This window comes from Palaemon carinicauda, chromosome 13 (genome assembly GCF_036898095.1).
Source record: "Palaemon carinicauda isolate YSFRI2023 chromosome 13, ASM3689809v2, whole genome shotgun sequence".
Classification (NCBI taxonomy): Eukaryota; Metazoa; Arthropoda; class Malacostraca; order Decapoda; family Palaemonidae; genus Palaemon; species Palaemon carinicauda.
In genome coordinates this window covers 121,022,022-121,043,562 of record NC_090737.1, presented here as the reverse complement: position 1 = coordinate 121,043,562, position 21,541 = coordinate 121,022,022, and the positions used below count along the sequence as shown (strand labels likewise).

The following is a 21,541-nucleotide window of genomic DNA, read 5'->3' as shown; positions in this document are numbered from 1 at the left end:
TCGAACTACTGTACAGGGTTGCCAGATTTTCTAAATGAGAAAAGGCCAACTTATAATCAACCACAGCTTTAAAAGGCCAGTCCATTATTAGAAAAAGGCCAAAAATATAGTATTTAAAGCCCACCTTTTTATGATATTACTAAAGGCCAACTGTTTTTTTTTAAAAGGGACAAATTTGAGATTTTTTTGGCCTGAAAAAAGGCCAAACTGGCAACCCTGCTACTGTAGGGACTTGCTTGTAAAGGATGCCTGAAAACTTTAAATCAATCAATCAATCAACTTGCTTGTAATTTCAGGCTGATATGTTTTTTACTGGAAGAAATTCTAAAAGGGTAAAACCTTAAGTTATAAAAATTCTTATGAATTATGTATGATATCAATTTTCAAGCATTCGTTAAGAATCAAATATCGATACTAAGTCTACTAGTATGAAAATTTTTTTTCAGACATGAGCTTTGCATATGATATAAATTGATGCATATCTATTGTTGTTTAACTGAATTATAATCGATAAAAGGAATAAAATACTATGATTCACTTAAATGTTTTTTTTTATTAAAACATGAAGTGTTATATGATACTAAATGTAATTCATAATAATCAATTCAATCATGAAAGAACAAAATGGAAATATGAACCATATAAAGTTCTCTCTCTCTCTCTCTCTCTCTCTCTCTCTCTCTCTCTCTCTCTCTCTCTCTCTCTCTCTCTCTCTCTTTGTTTGTTAACAAGCGTTCGTCAAATAATTAAAATTTCCTTCTGTCTTACGCCTCTGAACAGCCTTACAGACCCTGACGCTTTAAGAGATAGATTCCAAATTCATGATTTTTTTTTCTTTTAAATCAAACTTTTTTGACAATGTCAGGTGACTGGCTATCATGGCAATACAGTATAGTCTGGTTAGACGTTCTTAAGAATATATTTCTTTTAAACTGATTACCAAATAGGCCTATACCTGTAACTTTATCTCAACAACAAGAAATGAATTTACAGTCTATGTGTCAATCAATAGTTTGTCAAGGAGATTCACTCTTTATAGGTTAGGCTAAGAAGTTAAGTGTTAAGGACTGAAAAATTTACAAAATTGGTGCTGCTGTTTTGATTTCTTAACAGTTCAATTATTCCAGTTTGTAAAGGGGGGGGGGGGGCAAAAGGGAAAGAAGAAACATATTTTATATTGCTGTTAGCCGTGGCAAGATGAAATTCTGAATGTGATTTTTTTTTCTGCAGATAAGACTTCTGTAGGCCTATTCTGTATTTAACCCATTGTTTCAATAATGTTTATAACAAAACAAATACATAATTAGGAAATTCAGGGCTTTACATAGCATATACATTAATATTTACTCTATATTGTGTTTGGACTTCTGACTTACGGTAGTTTTTTTATTTAAAAAATCCATAAATACGAGCTCAAAATCAACCTTACCCCACAAAATATTCAAAACGATAAATAGTGACTATGATAGAAATAATGATGATGATAAAAATTACGTATAAATCATCTCATATGCGTTTGTTGTCTAAAAGATATAAGAAAGTAGAAAATATTCTTCTCAGGCTACTTGAATTATCAACGTTTTAGGTTAAAAAAAATAATTAGGATGAACCCTCCTAACTAGAGCGTTTGAACAAAATGCCTCGCGAAAATTTAACTCTTTCACCAACAGCAGCCCATAATCGAGAGGAATCCTCTAACCTATGCATTTTTAGCGGGAAATACCTGGCGTCTCATTGGCTGATTCTTTCTCAGCTCTGATTGGTGGTTGTATGTGACGTCATACAATCGTATTTTATGAATGAATTTAACTAAGTAGGGTTAATAAACCTATACTTATGGCAGATACACCTTTACTAGAAAATTAAATATTTTAGAAAAATAAAATCAAAATACTTATTCTTTTTGTAATAAATAGATAATGAATCTTGTTGAACGATATAAGGTAAATGAATACGTCATATTCGAAGAAATACACGACTGTGTTCTGGCTACGATGATAGATGTGCTTGTGTACGTCTGTTAATCCGTAGTAAGCAACTGTATCTACCAATCACAGCTGAGAAAGATATAGCCAATCAGAGGACTGGAATATCCCGTCTAAAGAGAATTCCTGGGACTTATTAGTTGCTGTTTGAAAAACTTCCCGAATTTCTATCAAACGCTTAGTTATGGAGGGCGGGACGAGGGCGGAGGTGGAGATATTATTTTATTCTTAAGCGAATTAGATTTTTTTCAAAATATGTAGAAACAGCCCCCGTTATAAGATGTCTTTTATAACCTAATTTATTAGAGGGATAAATTCTTCCTATCAAATATTGAGAAAATACGTCTCTAATTTCACAACCAATGGGGTGGTGTATTTTGTAGATTGTGTAAATGACTGATTGATTAATCATCTCTTTGCTTGGTCTGAGTAAGGTATTAAGTAACACGATAAATACTGATATCATATCAAATTAAATGACGTTAGTTCGTATTTAGTTACATTTCATGTATGATGAATTGAACAGATCATAACTAAATCATTATCTTTATTAGGAAATACGTCGTTGTAAGGGTTAAATACCAGGAATGTACATACATATTTTAGATGAATTACGACTTGAAAATAGCAAATTTTATGGTGACAAACTCAAGCAACACAACAACAACAACAACCCAAGTAAGCAATCAAATGGAACTTACATATCGGGTGAATTTGATTCTGTCGCCAAGACGCTAACGAGGAGCCTTCTCGCCTTACGCATTTGTATGGGAAATATCTGATTCATCCTCTGCTGTAATTGGTGGTTGTAAGTGACGTCACGTGAAATACCTATAAATATTTCAGATAAATTTATGCCTTAATTAAAAAAAAAAAAACTTAAGAAATTATTGATTTGGTAATAAAACAACTAATGAGCCTTAATAGTTACGTCATATTCGAAGGAATACTTGCCAATGCTTTTGGATACGATGTTTGTGTGTGAAGTTGTAGTAACTGAAATAAACCGCCAGTCACAGCTGAAAAAGATTTGACCAATCAGATGACAGGAATTTACCGCCAAGAAAAAGACCGGGGGTCTTATGAGTTGGTTTGAGAAACCTCCTCGAATTTCCATATAAATCACTTACAAAATACTCTGAAGATTATTTTGTTTTTTTGTTGAAGGGAATTAAAGATATATTTTCTTCAAAATATATAGATAGTCTCTTATAAGATGTTTTAATAACATATTTTATCAGAGGGATAGATTCTGATTACTAAATAATTATTTTCTATTAAGAAAATACGTCTTTGTGACGTCATCAAGAGTAGGATGAATTTTACTGTTTGTGTTCGCTGGTTTGAGTGAGCTACTATCATATCGACCTTAAATAGTTATGTAACTTTAATTCGTATTTTGTTGCATTTCAAGTATAGTGTAGTTGAACAAATAAATGATTACCAAAATCATATAGGAAATATTATTGTCATAAGAGGGTAGGGGTGAAATGGCAACAGATTAAACGACGAATTTAAAACTGCAACTTCTATGGGAACAAACGCAAACCATGTAATAAAATGGATCTTAGAATATCAATGTTGGTTGTATAAAAAAGAAAGAAAATAGAATAAAAAAGCCCACTTCCTTTATTAACTAGAGCGTTTGAACGAAATATCTCGTGTGAATTTGATTTGTTTGCCAACAGTAACCCATATATGAGAGGAACCCTCTCGACTGTAGCGTTTCCTTAGCGGGAAATATCTGGCGTCTCATTGGCTGATTCGCCCTCTGCTGTGATTGGTAATAGTAAGTGACGTCATAAAATCTCGTATTTCATGAATGAATCAGTTGGTAGAGGTTAAATATCCATACTTATTGTAGATAAATTAGGACTTAGAAATTACATTTTTTATGAAAACAAACTCAGAATATTATGAATTTGGTATTAAAATAAATAATGAATCTTTTCCAACTGTGTAAACTAAATAAATACATAATTTTCGAAGGAATGATTAACTGGGATCTGGCTACGATGTTAGATGTGTATGTGTGAGTTTGTAAACAAAAGCAACAGCCAATCACAGCTGAGAAGATACAGCCAATCAGAGGACTGGAATATTCTGCCACGAGAGAGTTCCGGGGACTTATGAGTTGCTGTTTGAGAAACCTGCCCAAATTTCCATAAAATCGCTTTTAAATGCTCTCGCGTGGGGGGGGGGGGACCTGAATTTTTTCTTGTTTTGATCTTTAAGTATTTAGAATATATTTTCTTCAAAATATATAGACAGTCTATTACACGATGTTCCAGTAACACATTTTGTCAGAGGGATACATTCTAATGACCAAATACTTATTATATTGATAAAAAAATACAAGCTTGTCTAAATGACTGATTAATTCTGTTTGCTGGTTTGAGTGATATATTGAGTAACATGAGGCCAATATTCGATATTCAAATAAATACTATAATTTTATAAAGCTTATATGGTAAAGGAACCACAGTAGCCTACTTAACTGTAAGTTATACATTGTTGCAATTCATGTATAATGTAAATTATTTGAAAGAATAATTTGGTTACGATGTTAGATGAGAGAGAGAGAGAGAGAGAGAGAGAGAGAGAGAGAGAGAGAGAGAGAGAGAGAGAGAGAGAGAGAGAGAAGGTATAGTTTACACAGGCAACAACCAATCACAGCTGTAGAAGTTATAGTCAAACAGAGGACTGGAATGTGTTTGTTATCTTGCCAATTTTAGATGACATATTCACAATTTGAAACAAGGATTTTCTGACAATACAAAACATGCATTAGGGCTCAGGGATTTTAATTCCTGCTTTCATGTCTGACCTATTTTCGGACAAGGAACATGCTCTTTGGACTGAGCGGCTGCACCTACTTTCTGGGTCTTGGATCGCCATGTTGCACTTTGGTTGCATGAAATAGTGTTCAGTTCCAATAAGAAATACTTTGACTCCTGCAGCTACGGTCCTGGTGCGGAGCAGCTGCTTGTACTGAGAGCACACTGTCTACACTTATGGGCTAGTGCCTTGTGCTAAGAGCCCCTGCTCGCTTGTAAATGCCGGGCAATCTGAACCACTCAACCAACAATGGTTAAACAATCCTCTTAAGTTTTGGTAGCCAATTCCTCCAGACGCCACTCGGATGCAAGTATGTGAGGAATGGGACGTATGGTTTAAGCTCTTGATTTCAAGATAAATTAGCCCACAGATGTCATGTTGACATTAGATGTTTGCGACCAGAGCTGCTTCACCATTATTCACGATATCATACAAGTATTTGAGATATCATTTTCAAACATTCGTCGCCTGAAAACGTGACTTTGAATCAAAATGAAATATGAGAGATTAAATGGTCTAGCTTTCATAAGCTTAAACCGAGACAAATTATGGTTAAACGATGCTGATGAAATTTTAAATAGATTTGCAGCGAAAATAGTAAGGTGGATTAAATTAGCTCTTTAATAGTGTAGGGGGAGCGACTCTCTCTCTCTCTCTCTCTCTCTCTCTCTCTCTCTCTCTCTCTCTCTCTCTCTCTCTCTCTCTCTCTCCATGTGTGTGAATATTTGTCGGGATCAGGAAAAAATGTTGGTTTGTTCACTGGATTTAAATCTACCATAAAGTACTTCCGTCTGTAAAAACATTAAATCTTAATCAATAAAATTCATTATTCAGGAACCATATTAGTTAAAGATCATGATAAACCGTATCAACTGATAAAGGCCATTGTTTCTTCATGTAGGCTGTAGCCCGCTCTGGACTTCTGTCACGTCATTTCTTCCATGGTGACAGGCTGGAGATATGAAAGTGAAGTGTAATGAGATATCTTTAGATTTTAAGGGGAAATAGCAAAATCAATTATTATTATTATTATTATTATTATTATTATTTAAGCACATCATTCCACCAGATGAAGAACTTCAACACTGGTGCTTGGACATGTCAAAATTTACATTTCACGTGGTTTAAAATGCCTTCAAAACTGAAAAAAATAGAAAAAAAAATCAGGGGCTCACAGTGCCCTCCCCCCCACACTGTATGGGGTCGCTATGCTCGCCGCCCCCCTTTACCGATTGCCTGGCTACGCCCCTGGTTGGCCATGACGATGAAACTCCATCATCCCAACGTCAGGTCTATGTACCTTATGGTCTCAGGTATCAAGAAAAATCCAGTTTTCCTAAGAACTCAAGGCGTAATTGGCGCCAGAAAAACAGGTTCACTTTCAAACCCCTCTCTTGTTTCAGTCTCAACGTATCACTAACAGGCTGATTTGGCCATCTACAACTACCACAGTGTGCACTGATTTGCGTGCCCAAATCGATGCAATTTTATCATGTTGTAACTAACCTGAGTGCCATATGTGGATGAGATCATGATGAGGGGTAGATGGAGATGGTTTGGTCATGCTCTTCGCACTCCCCAAGAGAGATTTAGTTCACCAAACGTTCACCTTGTCTCCACAAGGGACTAGAAGGGTTGAAAGACCCATGCTTAAGTGGCTGAGGATTATGAAGCGCGAAGTAGGAGATGATGAATGGAGTATTGAATTAAAAGCTCAAGACAGAGAAGACTGGCGAAATCTAACCGAGGCCCTTTGCCTCAACAGGCGTAGGAGGAGATGATGATGATGATGATGATGTAACTAATCTGGTAGAATCCCTCGTCATTTGATGCCTCATCTTCATCTGCCTTTTGCACATGATGGTTGCAACTCAGTGAGCTTTCACTTTCTTTCTTTCTTTGTGTGCATCTTTTCCCACTTCTATGTGGGGTCGATGTTGGCCAGCTTTCTCCATCTACCTCTGTCCCACACTTCATCACCTGTTAATCCCTTTGATCGAAGGTCATCCTTGATACAGTCCATCCACCTTCGCTTTGGTCTCCCTCTCCTTCTCGTTCCCTGTACCTCCATTTCCATCACTCTCCTCCCAATATACTGTTCATCTCTTCTCATGACATGATCATACCACATCAGTCAGCTTTCTTGGATCTTATCTGATAGTTCTCTAACTCCTGTGGTACCCCTAATTACCTCATTCAGTGAGCTTTCACTATCTCTACTGTATATATGAATGTGACCTTTGTTAAATCAATCTCTAAATCCATGGCTGTTGGTGACATTCGTATTCCTACTTTTCTTTAAACACTTTCTTGATTGACCACAATTGTCTTTACTCCTACAGTTATCAAATTCAATCCCCAGGCCACAATTTCCCCCGTTTATGTTGATAACCTTCACAGTTCCAGCAGTTATTCTTTGGTATGTACTCTTTTAGTAGTCCATGGACTTTCTTTGTTCTTTGGATTTCCTGGAACTCTTGCACGAGCAAAGGCTTCTTTACTTCTGCATGCTTCATACTAGATGTCAGATGCTCTATTAACCGCGTTCTCATCTTCGAGTTTATTTGGTTTGTTAAACTTCTGAGAAAATCATTGCTCAAGTGACACATTCGCTGAAAAGTCCTCCTAGGAGTGACAGGAGAAGAGGGCAAAGAGTCTTTCCAAATTTAAATATAGTAGGAGGTGGGAAGATTAAGGGTACAGAACATCAAATGGAACTTTAATTTATTCAAAGGTTCTAATGATCAGAAGAAAGTCAGATGATGGGAGTATGCAATGGAAGAGGATATATCATTGGAAGAAGAAAGTATTAATGAGATGGAATCGTTTAAATATCTAGGAACTATGATTTCTAATATAGGGTCTTTAGAGTTGGAGTTTATTGAAAGATTGAAAAAAGCAAATCAGATAATGTCTAGGTTCAGTAAAATTTGGAAATCAAATAGCCTGAAATTACTTATAAAAATCAGGCTATATATCAGGTTAGTGAAATCGGTGTTACTATATGGACATGAGTCATGATATAACAATGAAACAATATCCAACAGATTTTGTATATTCGAGAACAAAACCCTCAAAAGAATATTGGGAGTTAAATTGCAGGACAAGATTAGAAATGGAACTATAAGAGAGATTACTCATGTGCCATATGTGGATGAGATCCAGGTGAGGGGTAGATGGAGATGGTTTGGGCACGTTCTTTGCACTCCTCGATAGAGATTAGTTTACCAAACTTTCAACTGGGCCCCACAAAGCACTAGAGGAGATGGAAGACCCAGTAGTACATGGCTGAGGACTATGAAGTGTGAAGTAGGAAATGATGAATGGAGAAGTATTGAAAGCTCAAAATACAGACGACTGGTGAAATCCGACTGAGGCCCTTTACCAAACTTTCAACTGGGCTCCACAAAGCACTAGAAGAGCTGGAAGACCCAGTAGTACATGGCTGAGGACTATGAAGTGTGAAGTAGGAAATGATGAATGGAGAAGTATTGAAAGCTCAAAATACAGACGACTGGTGAAATCCGACTGAGGCCCTTTTCGTCAATAGGCGTAGGAGGAGATGATGATGATGAATGATTATTCACCCTCCAAGATATTAATGGAGGCCATGAATAAAGTACAACGAAGAATTCCAGGTTTTAATACCTGAAATTTTTAATCATTTAGTAATCCATAAATATGATGTAATAATATAAGCTATTTAGCAATAATTGTCTTCTTTGTACATGGATTTTTTTGCAAGTTCTATCTTATATTTGTCGATTGATAACCCCAAAATCTTAAGAAATCTTAGCTGCAGATAACGGGCGTATATAGGCTATAGATTTCAAGTGGGATATTCATAATTTAGTTCTTATCGGACAAATGAACTAACTTCATAAGAGCATTTCCCTTATCAGCACTCCTAACCACTCTGAGATACCATACAAAAAAATTATATCTCGAGTGCTATGTCGTTTTGGGCGAAATGTGACCTCAGGCCTAAATCTGTAATCCAATCCAATCTAAACATGACTTTTGAAACAGGCAGTTATCAGCCTTTCGAGAACCCCAGTAGGGTGTCTCATGCTGACTTCACCTACCATAGGCTATTGCGATAAGATCAGCATTGCCATTATCACTAACCCTATTGTCTGGTGGAGAGCAGTGCTGCCATCACACAAGGACTTTCAGTAGAGTAAAATGACATTACTGAGGACGTCAAAAGAGGCCAGTGGCTTGGTTTAATTAATATTGGTATAATCATCGATAGTAAGAATTCCTTTTCGCCCCCCTAGCTGCACTCACTTTTCAGGCCTCTGCTGTAGGCTAACCTCTATTCCTACTTCCTTTCTGAGATACTACCGCTAGAGAGTTATGGGGTCCTTTGACTGGCCAGACTGCACTACATTGGATTCTTCTCTCTTGTTACGGTTCTTTCCCTTTGCATACAAAGACACCGAATAGTCTGGCCTATTCTTTACAGATTCTCCTCTGTCCTTATGCAGCTGACAACACTGAGATTACCAAACAATTCTTCTTCTGCTAAGGAGTTAACTACTAAACTGTAATTGTTCAGTGGCTACTTTCCTTTTGGTAAGGGTAGAAGAGACTCTTTAGCTATGGTAAGCAGCTCTTCTAGGAGAAGGACACTCCAAAATCAAACCATTGTTCTCTAGTCTCGGGTAGTGCCATAGCCTCTGTACCATGATTTTCCACTGTCCTAGGTTAGAGTTCTCTTGCTTGAGGGTACACTCGGGTTCGCTATTCTATCTTATTTATCTTCCTCTTGTTTCATTAAAGTTTTTATAGTTTACATAGCAGATATTCATTTTAATTTTCCGGTTTTTTAAAAATCATTTTTCCTTGTTTCTTTTCCTTACTGGGCTATTTTCCCTGTTGGAGCCCCTAGGCTTCTAGCATCCTGCTTTTCCAACTAGGGTTGTAGCTTAGCAATTGATAATGATAATAATAATGATAATAATAATCTTATTGTCCAGTCTCTTATAACTGTTCCTTCATACCCCTTGTTGCATATAGACGCTGAATGGACTCCCAGCCCCCAGTGCCGGGCTTCCTGGCCCATATTCATAAATCATAAATCAAAATCATAATAGGAAAAGTAATTTTGAGTTACTTTTGATGGTGAAAGGTACCGATATACTTTGCGTCGATTGATTCTGACATAGTAAAAAAAGGTGTTGGTGTTCTGTATCCATTTGAGGCATGGACAACACCGGTTAATGAACCAAGGTTGTAGAGTTATTATTCCAAGAAATACAGAGAAAGCTACGGAAATGCTCTCTCTCTCTCTCTCTCTCTCTCTCTCTCTCTCTCTCTCTCTCTCTCTCTCTCTCTCTCTCTCTCTCTCTCTCTCTCTCTCTCTCTCTCTAAATTATGTTACAGAAGAGAAAAAGAATTTTTTTTTTTTTTTTTTTTTTTTTTTTTTTTTTTTTACATCATGAACATCTCCACCCCTACACCCCTTAGATAAGAGCATATGATCCTATGCTCTATTGATGAATGCTCTTGATAATCAGTTTTTTTCGATATCAAATCCAGTATAATTATATCTATGACGGTGGAGATAGAAATAGTGATAACCGTCATTTTTATCATTTGGTTATTGACCTGACACAGCAATACTTCTGAGGTAGTAGGCTGGCCAGGGCACATACCAGAGAGTTATGGGGTCTTTTGACTGGCCAGACAGTACTACATTGGATCCTTCTCTCTGGTTACGGTTCATTTTCCCTTTGCCTACACACTCACACACCGAATAGTCTGGCCTATTCTTTAAATATTCTCCTCTGTCCTCATACACCTGACAACACTGATATTACCAAACAATTCTTCTTACTACACTGTAATTGTTCAGTGGCCCCTTTCTGCTTTGTAAGGGTAGAAGAGACTCTTTAGCTATGGTAAGCAGCTGTTCTAGGAGAAGGACACTCCAATATCAAACCATTGTAGGGTAGGGCCATAGCCTCTGTACCATGGTCTTCTGCTGTATTGGGTTAGAGTTCTCTTGCTTGAGGGTACACCCGGGCACACTGTTCTATCTTATATCTTATTTATCTTCCTCTTGTTTTGTTAAAGTTTTTATAGTTTATAAAGAAATATCTATTTTAATATTGTTGCTCTTAAAATATTTTATTTTTCCTTGTTTCCTTTCCTCACTGAGCTATTTTCCCTGTTGGAGCCCCTGGGCTTATAGCATCCTGCTTTTCCAACCAGGGTTGTAGCCTAGCAAGTAATGATAATAATAATAATAATAATAATAATAATAATAATAATAATAATTGGGAAAACTTGATAAATTGTAAGGGGTCCTTGTATTCAAACTCAAACAGTTGGGTCAGGTAGGGCTTCTCCTAGCATCACTATTGAATTTTTGAGTGATAGATTGTAAAGAATCGTTCTTAATGGACACCATAGTGGGTATAAGAATATGATATCAGGTGTTCCTCAGGGTGGTGTTCTTCGCCCATTACTTTTCATACTACATACACATATGTGGTTTGGCCAAGAAATCAAGCTTGTTCCATATGATACCTTTCTCTTTGCCTTAATTCAATCTCCTAAATGTAGATCTGGGGTTGCTGAATCCCTTAGTGGACATCTAGCCAAAATGAGTGCATGGTGCAGGTTGATAGTAGGTTGGCCAGGGCACCACCTACCCGTTGAGATACTACCGCTTGAATGCAATTGGTTCCTTTGACTGGCCAGATAGTACTAACCTATACTGGGTCCCTCTCTTTCTGGTTACAGCTCATTTTTCCGTTGCCAATACACACACCGAATAGTCTGGCCTAGTCTTTCCACATTCTTCTATGTCATACACCTGACAACACCGAAATTACCAAACAATTCCTTTTCGCCCAAAGGGTTAACTATTGTACTATAATTGAACAGTGGCTACTTTCCTTTGGTAAAGGTAAAAGAGCCTCGTTAGCTATGGTAATGTGACGAGCCGAGAGAAGGTTGTGACTCAAAGACAGGATGGAAGCAACTGAGTGAGTGTATTATAGAACACTCTACTTTATATACAAAAGCTCAAGGCAACAGGAAATTTCCTGTTCAAAATCAACACCGTTACCGATGAGAAAAACAGACATGTTTTTTCAGGTTCTTTTTAGTGCGAGGGAAGAGCGAAGATACAAGCACAAAATTAATTATGTACGATCGTGTGACACACGGTTGGTACAGTAAGCAGCTCTTCTAGGAGGACACTCCAAAATGAAACCATTGTTCTCTAGTCTTGGATAGTGCTATAGCCTCTGTACCATGGTCTTCCACTGTTTCTTGGGTTAGAGTTCTCTGGCTTGAGGGTACCAATCGGGTACACTATTCTATCTATTTCTCTCGCTTTTGTTTTTTCTTAGTTTATATATGAAAGACTTATTTTAATGTTACTGTTCTTAAAATATTTTATTTTAATTATTCATTACTTTGCTCGTACTTTATTTATTTCCATATTTCCTTTTCTCACAGGGCTTTTTTTTCTGTTGGAGCCATTGCGCTTATAGCATTCTGCTCTTCCAACTAGGGTTGTAGCAGCTGTTAATAATAATAATGATAATAATAATAATAATGTCATGGAGTTTTACCAGGCAAAACTCAAATTATGGTCGCAAGTAGGTGGAGGGCAGTGGCTCCTCAACATCCATTTTATGGGATGCCTAGGCCTAGGACAAGAGCCCGTGACATGCACTCTCTGTGTAAGTCGTTCTAAAACGAACGAACGAAATATCAACATTCAGATATCTGCATTGATAATGTTTCTTTAATTAAAATATTTACAACTTTAGACTTTTAAGTGTGATTCTTATTTGCAAATTTATTTTTCAGATGTACATTTGGTCTGTTTCTTCTTTAATTGCACATAAAATAGGCTTATTGAGAAAGATTTTAATAGAGATCTAGCTAAAATTAGTGCATGGTGCAAATTATGGGGTATGAAGTTGAATCCTAACAAAACTCAAAGTATGATTGTAAGTAGATCAAGGACAGTGGCTCCTCAACATCCAGATCTCAGCATTGTTAATGTTTCTTTAACTCTGTATGACTCTTTTAAAATTTTAGGTGTGATGGCTTGATAGCAAATTTACTTTTGAGAAATACATTAGGTCTGTGTCTTCTTCAATTGCACAAAAAAAAAAAAAAATGGCTTACTGAGAAAGTCTTTTAAGATTTTCGGTGATCAATCTATTCTGAAGAAGTGTTTTAATTCTTTCATTTAACCTTGTTTCGAATATTGTTCTCCTCTGATCTTCAGCTGCTGATTCTCATCTTAATTTGCTGGAGAAGAGCTACTTGCGGTCTATTAAATTTCTTATTCCCGTTCAGTTTGTTCAGTTTTGATAGTTATATATATATATATATATATATATATATATATATATATATATATATATATATATATATATATATATATATATATATATAACCTTAATTTCGGTTACATACCTACCACAGTTTTCTTGTAATCATGTTATCATGCTTAAAATCCAAGCTACAAGTACGGTATCTTCAAAAATGTTTTGGCTCTTGTGTCTTATCAAATAATCTTCCAGGACTCTACAGATGATTAACTTTCCTTTGTAATAAGTAGCTTTTTGTAGTTGCCTTTCTAATCTCAGTTTTTACATTAGACTGCTATCATAAATGTGTAGGCCTACTTACAAAATACATTAAAAAAGAATGAATTAGAAATACAAAAATTTATATAATTTATTGAACAATAAACTTAACGTGTTATGCTCTTGAATTTAATCAGTAAAATTTGCTGTATTCCGTTTCGTAAAATTCTGGCTCAAACGCAATATTTAAATGATGGGTCTACTTTCGAAGCATTTTCCTTGACCCAAGCATCCATCCGAGCATCAAGTTCCGGCGAGAGTTGTCCCTTCGAAGAGCCAATGAGGCCTGTGTTGAAGAAGGATCCTTTGAAGGACACGCTATCAGGGGCCATCGTGGGATGAGCCTTCATGTTTTCGAAGCTGGTGTGCTGTGCCACCCTGTGGAATAAATTATTATTATTACTTGCTAAGCAACAACCCCAGTTGGAAAAGCAGGATGCTATAAGACCAGGGGCTCCAACAGGGAAAATAGCCAAGTGAGGAAAGGAAACAAGGAAAGATAAGATATTTCAAGAACCGTAACAAAATTAAAATATAGATATAAACTATTAGAACTTTAACAAAACAAGAGGAAGAGAAATAAGATAGAATAGAGTGCCAGGTGTACACTAAAGCAAGAGAACTCTAACTCAAGACAGTGGAAGACTAGGGTACAGAGGCTATGTACATGTACACGACCTTACTAATTATCTTAATGGGGTAATTCTCCTAAAGCTCTTTTATATTTTGTAAAAACAAATTTCATTTATTCGAGTGTTGGCTAAGCACTTTAATGATCACTAATTAGAAACAAGGTAGGCCTAGTCATTTTTTTTATAATGCGTTGGGCTTAATGTTTTCTTTAACTTTTAATTTGGTTTTAAACTGCTGTACTTTTTAATCTATTTGGCATCTGTTCAACTTTTGTTCCACTTAATCTTGACGAACAATATGATGATTTTAATACCATATCACCTAGGTAAACAAACTCAAGAGCATTCTTCAACGGAATAGCAAAGAAAAGAGGCATCTATTTACTTCTTCAACTGATCCTCAGTAAGTTTCGTTCCCAAAAACTCATTCATCTTCCTGAGTTCAGACATGATGTCCGCTTTCATATCTTCATAGTACATGATGTGCATGTTGGGGTGATTTCTCCTTTTCCAGGCTTCATTGACGTGATGCCAGTAGCTTCCATAGATTGCTGCCCCTGATAAGAATGTCTCTGCTACCACCTCAAGGCTGGCATTTCCAAACTTATTGAAATGGACGTATCGAGAAAACATATTGTCCTTTGGGTGACGCATCACAGTAACGACCTACAGTATTAAAATAAAATATATAATGCATTTCATTTAGAATAGGCACAGGGAAAATGAAAGAAGAAATATGTTTTGGTTTGACATAGATATAAAAAAAGATATGCTGCAATTAAGCACAATAATGTTAGTGTATTGCTCTAATATTATGGATGACGTTTTTGTTATACTTCCATATCAATAGAATAAGTAAAAAAGTATACGGTATATATTAACTGTTTAAACAATGGCCGGGTACAATCACGATGCATTCTTATGAGCAAAATTTAGCAATCTATATTCTTAATCTAGTTTTAACTAGAGGAAACAATTTGACTAATGTGGGCAATATGATTCTTATGAACTAACTTTGCATTTATCGAGGACATCAGGATTTTGGAGATTAAAAGCTAGATGGCTCCATATTAAACGGCGTCCTTTCTCCAGGGCTGCCAACTGCAAGACTAACCCGTCTTCTTCTTTTGCGTTAGGACTCAACTTTTTCAACTTTTCTCTGTAGTTATCTTCTTTGAAGCGATGCATGAAATCCTGAAATATGGCAAGAAACATAAGAATACCGATCGCGCTGAAAATATTATAAACATCTAAAAGCAAATCATGATGAAGGGTAGATGGAGATGGTTCGGGCATGCTCTTCGCACTCCCCAAGAGAGATTAGTTCATCAAACGTTCAGATGGGCTCCACAAGGCACTAGAAGAGTTTGGAGACCCAGGCCTACATGGCTGAGTACTATGAAGCTCGAAATAAGAGATGACGAATGGAGAAGTATTGAATTGAAAGCTCAAGATTGAGACAACTGGCGAAATCTAACCGAGGCCCTTTGTCAATAGGCGTAGGAAAAGATGATGATGATTATGAAAAGCAATAGGCCTACATTAAAAAGGATTGATTGATAATGATTAGCAATTGCCTAAGTGATAGTCGTTAAGTTTAGTATCTTTAGAGAGAGCAAGGATGCATGAATCCCTATAATATAGCAATAAACTTAATAAAACCGTTCGAACTGAAAAATCTATAAATATCTAAAAGCAATACAAAACATGTTTGATTAATACTGATTAGCGTAGAGACTATACACAGTAATTACCCAAGTGATAGCCGTTTAGTATCATGAGAGAGAGAGAGAGAGAGAGAGAGAGAGAGAGAGAGAGAGAGAGAGAGAGAGAGAGAGAGAGAGAGAGAGGTCTGTGGAAACTTACATTATCTACGAAGAACACTCTGTTATTGAGACTGTCCGTTAGTGCTCTCTCCATTTCATCTATGTGCGTCATGGCCCAGACAATTTCTGCCGTCCACACTGAACCACTCTTGGGAAAAGTGAACAGGCAGACATCGTCACTCCGATACTCGAAGTTGTAGAAAGTGTTGGCAAGACTCTCGTAGCTGTAATGAAAAATTGGTTATTAACTTACTGTCTTGAGTACTCCTGTGGCAATTATTAAAGTTTACATGATTTTTGTCTATATTTTACTTTAAAAGTCAAGAAAATCTCCCGTTTTCTCTAGCCAATCTGTCAGTGGATACTTCAGGTATAGCCATGGGGATTTAATTATTATTATTATTATTATTATTATTATTATTATTATTATTATTATTATTTCCTAAGCTACAACCCTTGTTGGAAATGTAGGATGCTATAAACACAGGGGCTCCAACAAGGAATACACACACACACACACACACACACACACATATATATATATATATATATATATATATATATATATATATATATATATATATATATATATATATATATATATATATATAATTAGCTTTGATTCTTCGTGGGACGACAACAAATTACTTGCTGCCACTGAAGAAATGCAAATCTCTTCTTCACCGGCCCTTGCGAGAGAACATAGCGCAGATTTCTTTCTAACTCTTCGTGCTTCAAATTTCAATGTTTTTGTGAATTCTAATTCTGTTTATATCTCTCTATTTAATCAAAGAAAAAGGAAATTCAATCCTAACAAAACTCAGAGTATAATTGTAAGTAAGATGAGTACAAGTGGCTCTACAACAGCCAGATCTTTGCATTAATAGGCCTACTGTTTTTTTTTTTATCTATTTACAACTTCAGAATTTTAGATTTGATTCATGATTGTAAGTTTACTTACAAGAAACACATTTGGTCTGTTTATTCTTCTATTGGAATAAAAAATAGCTTATTGAGAAAGTCTTTTTAAGATTTCAGTGACCCCATCCTTTGCAATAAAATCTTCCCAGACTACCAACCTGTAAACTACGTAGAAATAAGTATTTGCTTGATTCTAACAGTCTTGCCTTTTCCATCATAAAGCTCAACACTGCAAGGGATACTATTGTTATCATTAATGTTATTATTATTACTCGCTAAGCTACAACTCTAGTTGGAAAAGCAAGATGCTTTATAAGCCCAGGGGCTCTAACAGGGAAAATAGCACAGTGAGGAAAGGAAACAAGAAAAAATAAAATATACTAATAACAGTAACAGCATTAAAATAAATATTTCTTATATAAACTATAAAAACTTGAACAAAACAAAAGGAAGAGAAATAAGATAGGATAGTGTGCCCGAGTGTATCCTCAAGTAAGAGAACTCTAACCCAAGTCAGTGGAAGACCATGATACAGAGGGTATGGCACTATCCAAGACCAAAGAACAATGGTTTGATTTTGGAGTGTCCTTCTCCTAGAAGAGATACTTTCCACAGCTAAAAAGTCTCTTTTACCCTTAACAAGAGGAAGGTAGCCACTGAATAATTGCATTGCAATGGTTAACCCCATGGGTAAAGAAGAAGTTTTATTCCAGCTGTGGCCAGATTAGGGAATGATCTTCCCAGCGTGGCAGTTGAATTGGTGGAACTTCTGACATAATTGCATAGTTTATATACGACACATGTATTTTAATTTGTTACTGATCTATAAATATCTTATAGCCTATATTTTTATATATTACTTCTATTATGTAGTTTATATTTTCCGTGTGGCCTTTCCTCAGTGAGCTATATTCCCTATTGGAGCCCTTAGGCTTATAGCATTCTGCTTTTCCAGCAAGTGTTGTAGCTTAGCTAATAATAATAATAATAATAATAATAATAATAATAATAATAATGATAATTTAACAGACTTTATTTGTTAAGTAATAATATATAGTAAATACATCGAAGTGACCACAATAACCGTTTGAAATCATTTACGTAGAAGAGGCAAATACTTATGATATAGGAGACAGATCCTTAACAATATATATATTTTTTTACTCTGAACGAAGGTTTCATTATTGATAGCTCATAAGCCGAGAGACTTAACTCGACAACAGATATTTCAACAGAAAAAAATTTGTTTGTAATCATAGGAATTCACAAGAACAGCAAATAATCAATTTTGTTTCTCAAGGAAGAATAAATAGTGTGAGCTCTCTCTCTCTCTCTCTCTCTCTCCTATCTCTCTCTCTCTCTCTCTCTCTCTCTCTCTCTCTCTCTCTCTCTCTCTCACCTGCTTGGCAGCATTAACTCGCCTGGATTTACCATTACCCACCTTTCCGAAGCTCAGAAACTGGCCCGCGTCTTCGAAAGTCACGGGGATATTTCTCGCCATGATGTTCTGAGCGCGTCTTCTACTGTTGGACTAATAGTAATCAAGTGCGCCTAGCTTCACTACCATATTATATGATAGCGAATCTCTCTCTCTCTCTCTCTCTCTCTCTCTCTCTCTCTCTCTCTAATCGAGTGGGCGTATCTTCACTCCCCTATTATGTGATAGCGAATTTCTCTCTCTCTCTCTCTCTCTCTCTCTCTCTCTCTCTCTCTCTCTCTCTCTCTCTCTCTCTCTCTCTGTAAAATCCTACCTGGGTATTTGATAATTATTGGGTTATGCTCACTATTGTCTTGTGAATGCTCCCTAATTTGTAAAAGTCTCTCTCTCTCTCTCTCTCTCCTCTCTCTCTCTCTCTCTCTCTCTCTCTCCGTGTGCCAATTACGTCTTCGTTAACGTGACCTTAATTATCAATGTAGTACATATCGTGATAACAGTTCAACGGAGTTCTGACGTTATCCATAGCACGAGAGAGAGAGAGAGAGAGAGAGAGAGAGAGAGAGAGAGAGAGCGAGAGAGAGAGAGAGAGAGAGAGAGAGAGAGAGAGAGAAGACATATACAGCATTCTCATGAGATAAGATTGACACTTGGTTTCAGTCTTTGTTGAGAGACGGAGTGCCAGCCAAGGAAGCAATGTCGATGGAATTACCCTTCACCTTCGAAGAGGCTGAGGACTTTCCTAAATATGGAAAGTTGTTCCTGGTTAAACCAGGCGATACACTCCTGCCCATCGGGTAAGGGATTACGGGCTGCAATTGTGCAAGAGCTCGTGGCTTGCACAATTTTCTTTGTGTAATTGTGTAAAGGTGGGTTTACGGGGTCGAATGGTTCGTCGAACGCGGTTCGACAGACAAGTGTTTGTGGTGATGTTCGAGCGAAGAAAGTCACATCTAGCCTGTCTTTTGTGGGCGGGGCTTCATTGTCCAAACACCTTATGCATTTGTGACTGACTCCACCTCGTCGAACCGTTTGAAAAAGCAGGTTCGAGAACACTGTTCGACGAACAGTTCGACGGTATAAACCCCGCTTTAAACGAACGAACGAACTGGTTAGGGATGCCAAAATGTATTCTTTCTTGGGGAAGGAAAATGATCCTATATGTAAATATCTGCTTCAATAGGCGTTACAAATACTACTACACGTACACATATACATACGCATACAGCTACACCTACACTTACACCTACACCTACACCTATACATACACGTGCATCTACACCTACACATTTACGTACACCTACACCTACACCTACAAATACACGTACACCTACTCCTACACATTTACGTACACCTACACCTACACCTACAAATACACGTGCACCTACTCCTACACATTTACGTACACCTACACCTACAAATACACTTACACCTACTCCTACACATTTACGTACACCCACACCTACACCTACAAATACACGTACACCTACACCTACACATTTACGTACACCTATACCTACACCTACGAAATACACGTACACTTACACCTACACCTACAAATACATGTACACGTACACCTACACATACACCTACGCCTACACCTACAAATACACGTACACCTACACCTACACCTACAACTACACCTACAAATACATGTACATCTACACCTACACATTTACGTACACCTACACCTACACATCACCTATAAATACACGTACACCTACACCTACACATTTACGTACACCTACACCTACAAATACACGTACACCTACACCTACACATTTACCTACACCTACAAATACATGTACACCTACACCTACAAATACACGTACACGTACACCTACAGATTTACGTACACCTACACCTACAAATACACGTACACCTACACCTACACATTTACGTACACCTACACCTACACCTACAAATACACGTACACCTACACTTACACATTTATCTACATCTACACCTACACCTACACCTACACATCACCTACAAATGCACATACACATAAACATACACAAACACATACAAAAGGTTGGTAATTGCCTTCGTTGTTGGGAAGGTTAAGTTTCAATAGGCGTGTATTTACTTATTTGTTTGTATGTATGTCCGTGTGTTTGTGATTCATATAACCCAAAAACTATTTGACCGAATCTATTGAAATTTAGTGAGATGAATGGCCATGATCAAAGGTCAATTAGATAAGATTTTGGGAGTGATGGGGTCAAAGGTCAAGGTAATGAAAAGGTAAAAAAAAAATATTTTTGTCTTTATATCGTGGTCAATTTTTATGCGATTTGCATGAAACTAGTGCCAAAATATGCATGATTCAATTGCCCTTATTGTGATATAAAATATATAGGCGAAGGCATACGCTCTACCGAGTGCAAATTCTATAATCCATTTCTTTTAGCGAGTCATATTTGCACAGACTCGCAACGGTGCCCTTTTAGCTCGGAAAAGTTTCCTGGTCGCTGATTGGTTAGAATTATCTTGTCCAACCAATCAACGATCAGGAAACTTTTCCGCGCTAAAAGGGCACCGCTGCGAGTCGGTGCAAATATGACTCGCTAAAAGAAATGGACTATAGTTTCTACATTTTTCTGGAGGGAGCAGAACGAGAAAAATAGCTCATTTTATCTCTGAGAAAAAGCTGTTTATCTCTGAGAAAAAGCTGATTAAGGGACTTTAAGAATCAGAGGAAACTCAACCTTGAAGATAGAGAAGGCCTGAGGAATAAAATTAATACTCTAGAGTTTGAAACTCTACTATTACAGTTGCTAATATGATTGATTGACATGGTAGGGTCTTTTAAGGTTATTCAGAAAACAATTTAACAAGAATTCTAATAGCCAGGCCTTCTCCATCATGAGGCTTAATACTACACAGTGTTCTAGAAGTTTTATTCCAGCTGTGACCAAGTTGTGGAATGATCTTCCTAATCGGGTAGTTGAATCGGTAGAACCTCAAAAGTTCAAACTTGCAGTAAATGTTTTTATGTTGAACAGGCTGACATATGTCTTTTCATAGTTTATATATGAAATATCTGTTTTAATGTTGCTAATATTTTTCGAATATTTTATTTAAATTGTTCATTATTTCTTTTATCGTTAATTTATTTCCTTATTTCCTTTCCTCACTAGGCTATTTTTCCCTTGGGTTATAGCATCATGCTTTTCCAACTAGGGTTGTAGCTTAGCTAGTAGTAATAATAATAATAATAACAATAATAATAATAATAATAATAATAATAATAATAATAATAATAATTCATCAGAAT

General features: G+C 36.5%; 1 protein-coding gene and 1 pseudogene across 1 annotated transcript in view; one reads left to right on the top strand and one right to left on the bottom strand.

The window, feature by feature from the left end:
- Positions 1 to 13,339: 13,339 nt before the first annotated feature.
- LOC137652052 (luciferin sulfotransferase-like) lies at positions 13,340 to 18,327 on the bottom strand (annotated as a pseudogene).
- A 620-nt stretch (positions 18,328 to 18,947) lies between these two features.
- LOC137652051 (luciferin sulfotransferase-like) overlaps positions 18,948 to 21,541 on the top strand; it is a 7,141-nt gene continuing 4,547 nt past the window's right edge. The window contains exon 1 of the mRNA XM_068385261.1: positions 18,948 to 19,058. Coding sequence (XP_068241362.1) covers positions 18,958 to 19,058 — 101 coding nt within the window. The 5' untranslated portion in view covers positions 18,948 to 18,957. The remainder of the gene's footprint in view (positions 19,059 to 21,541) is intronic.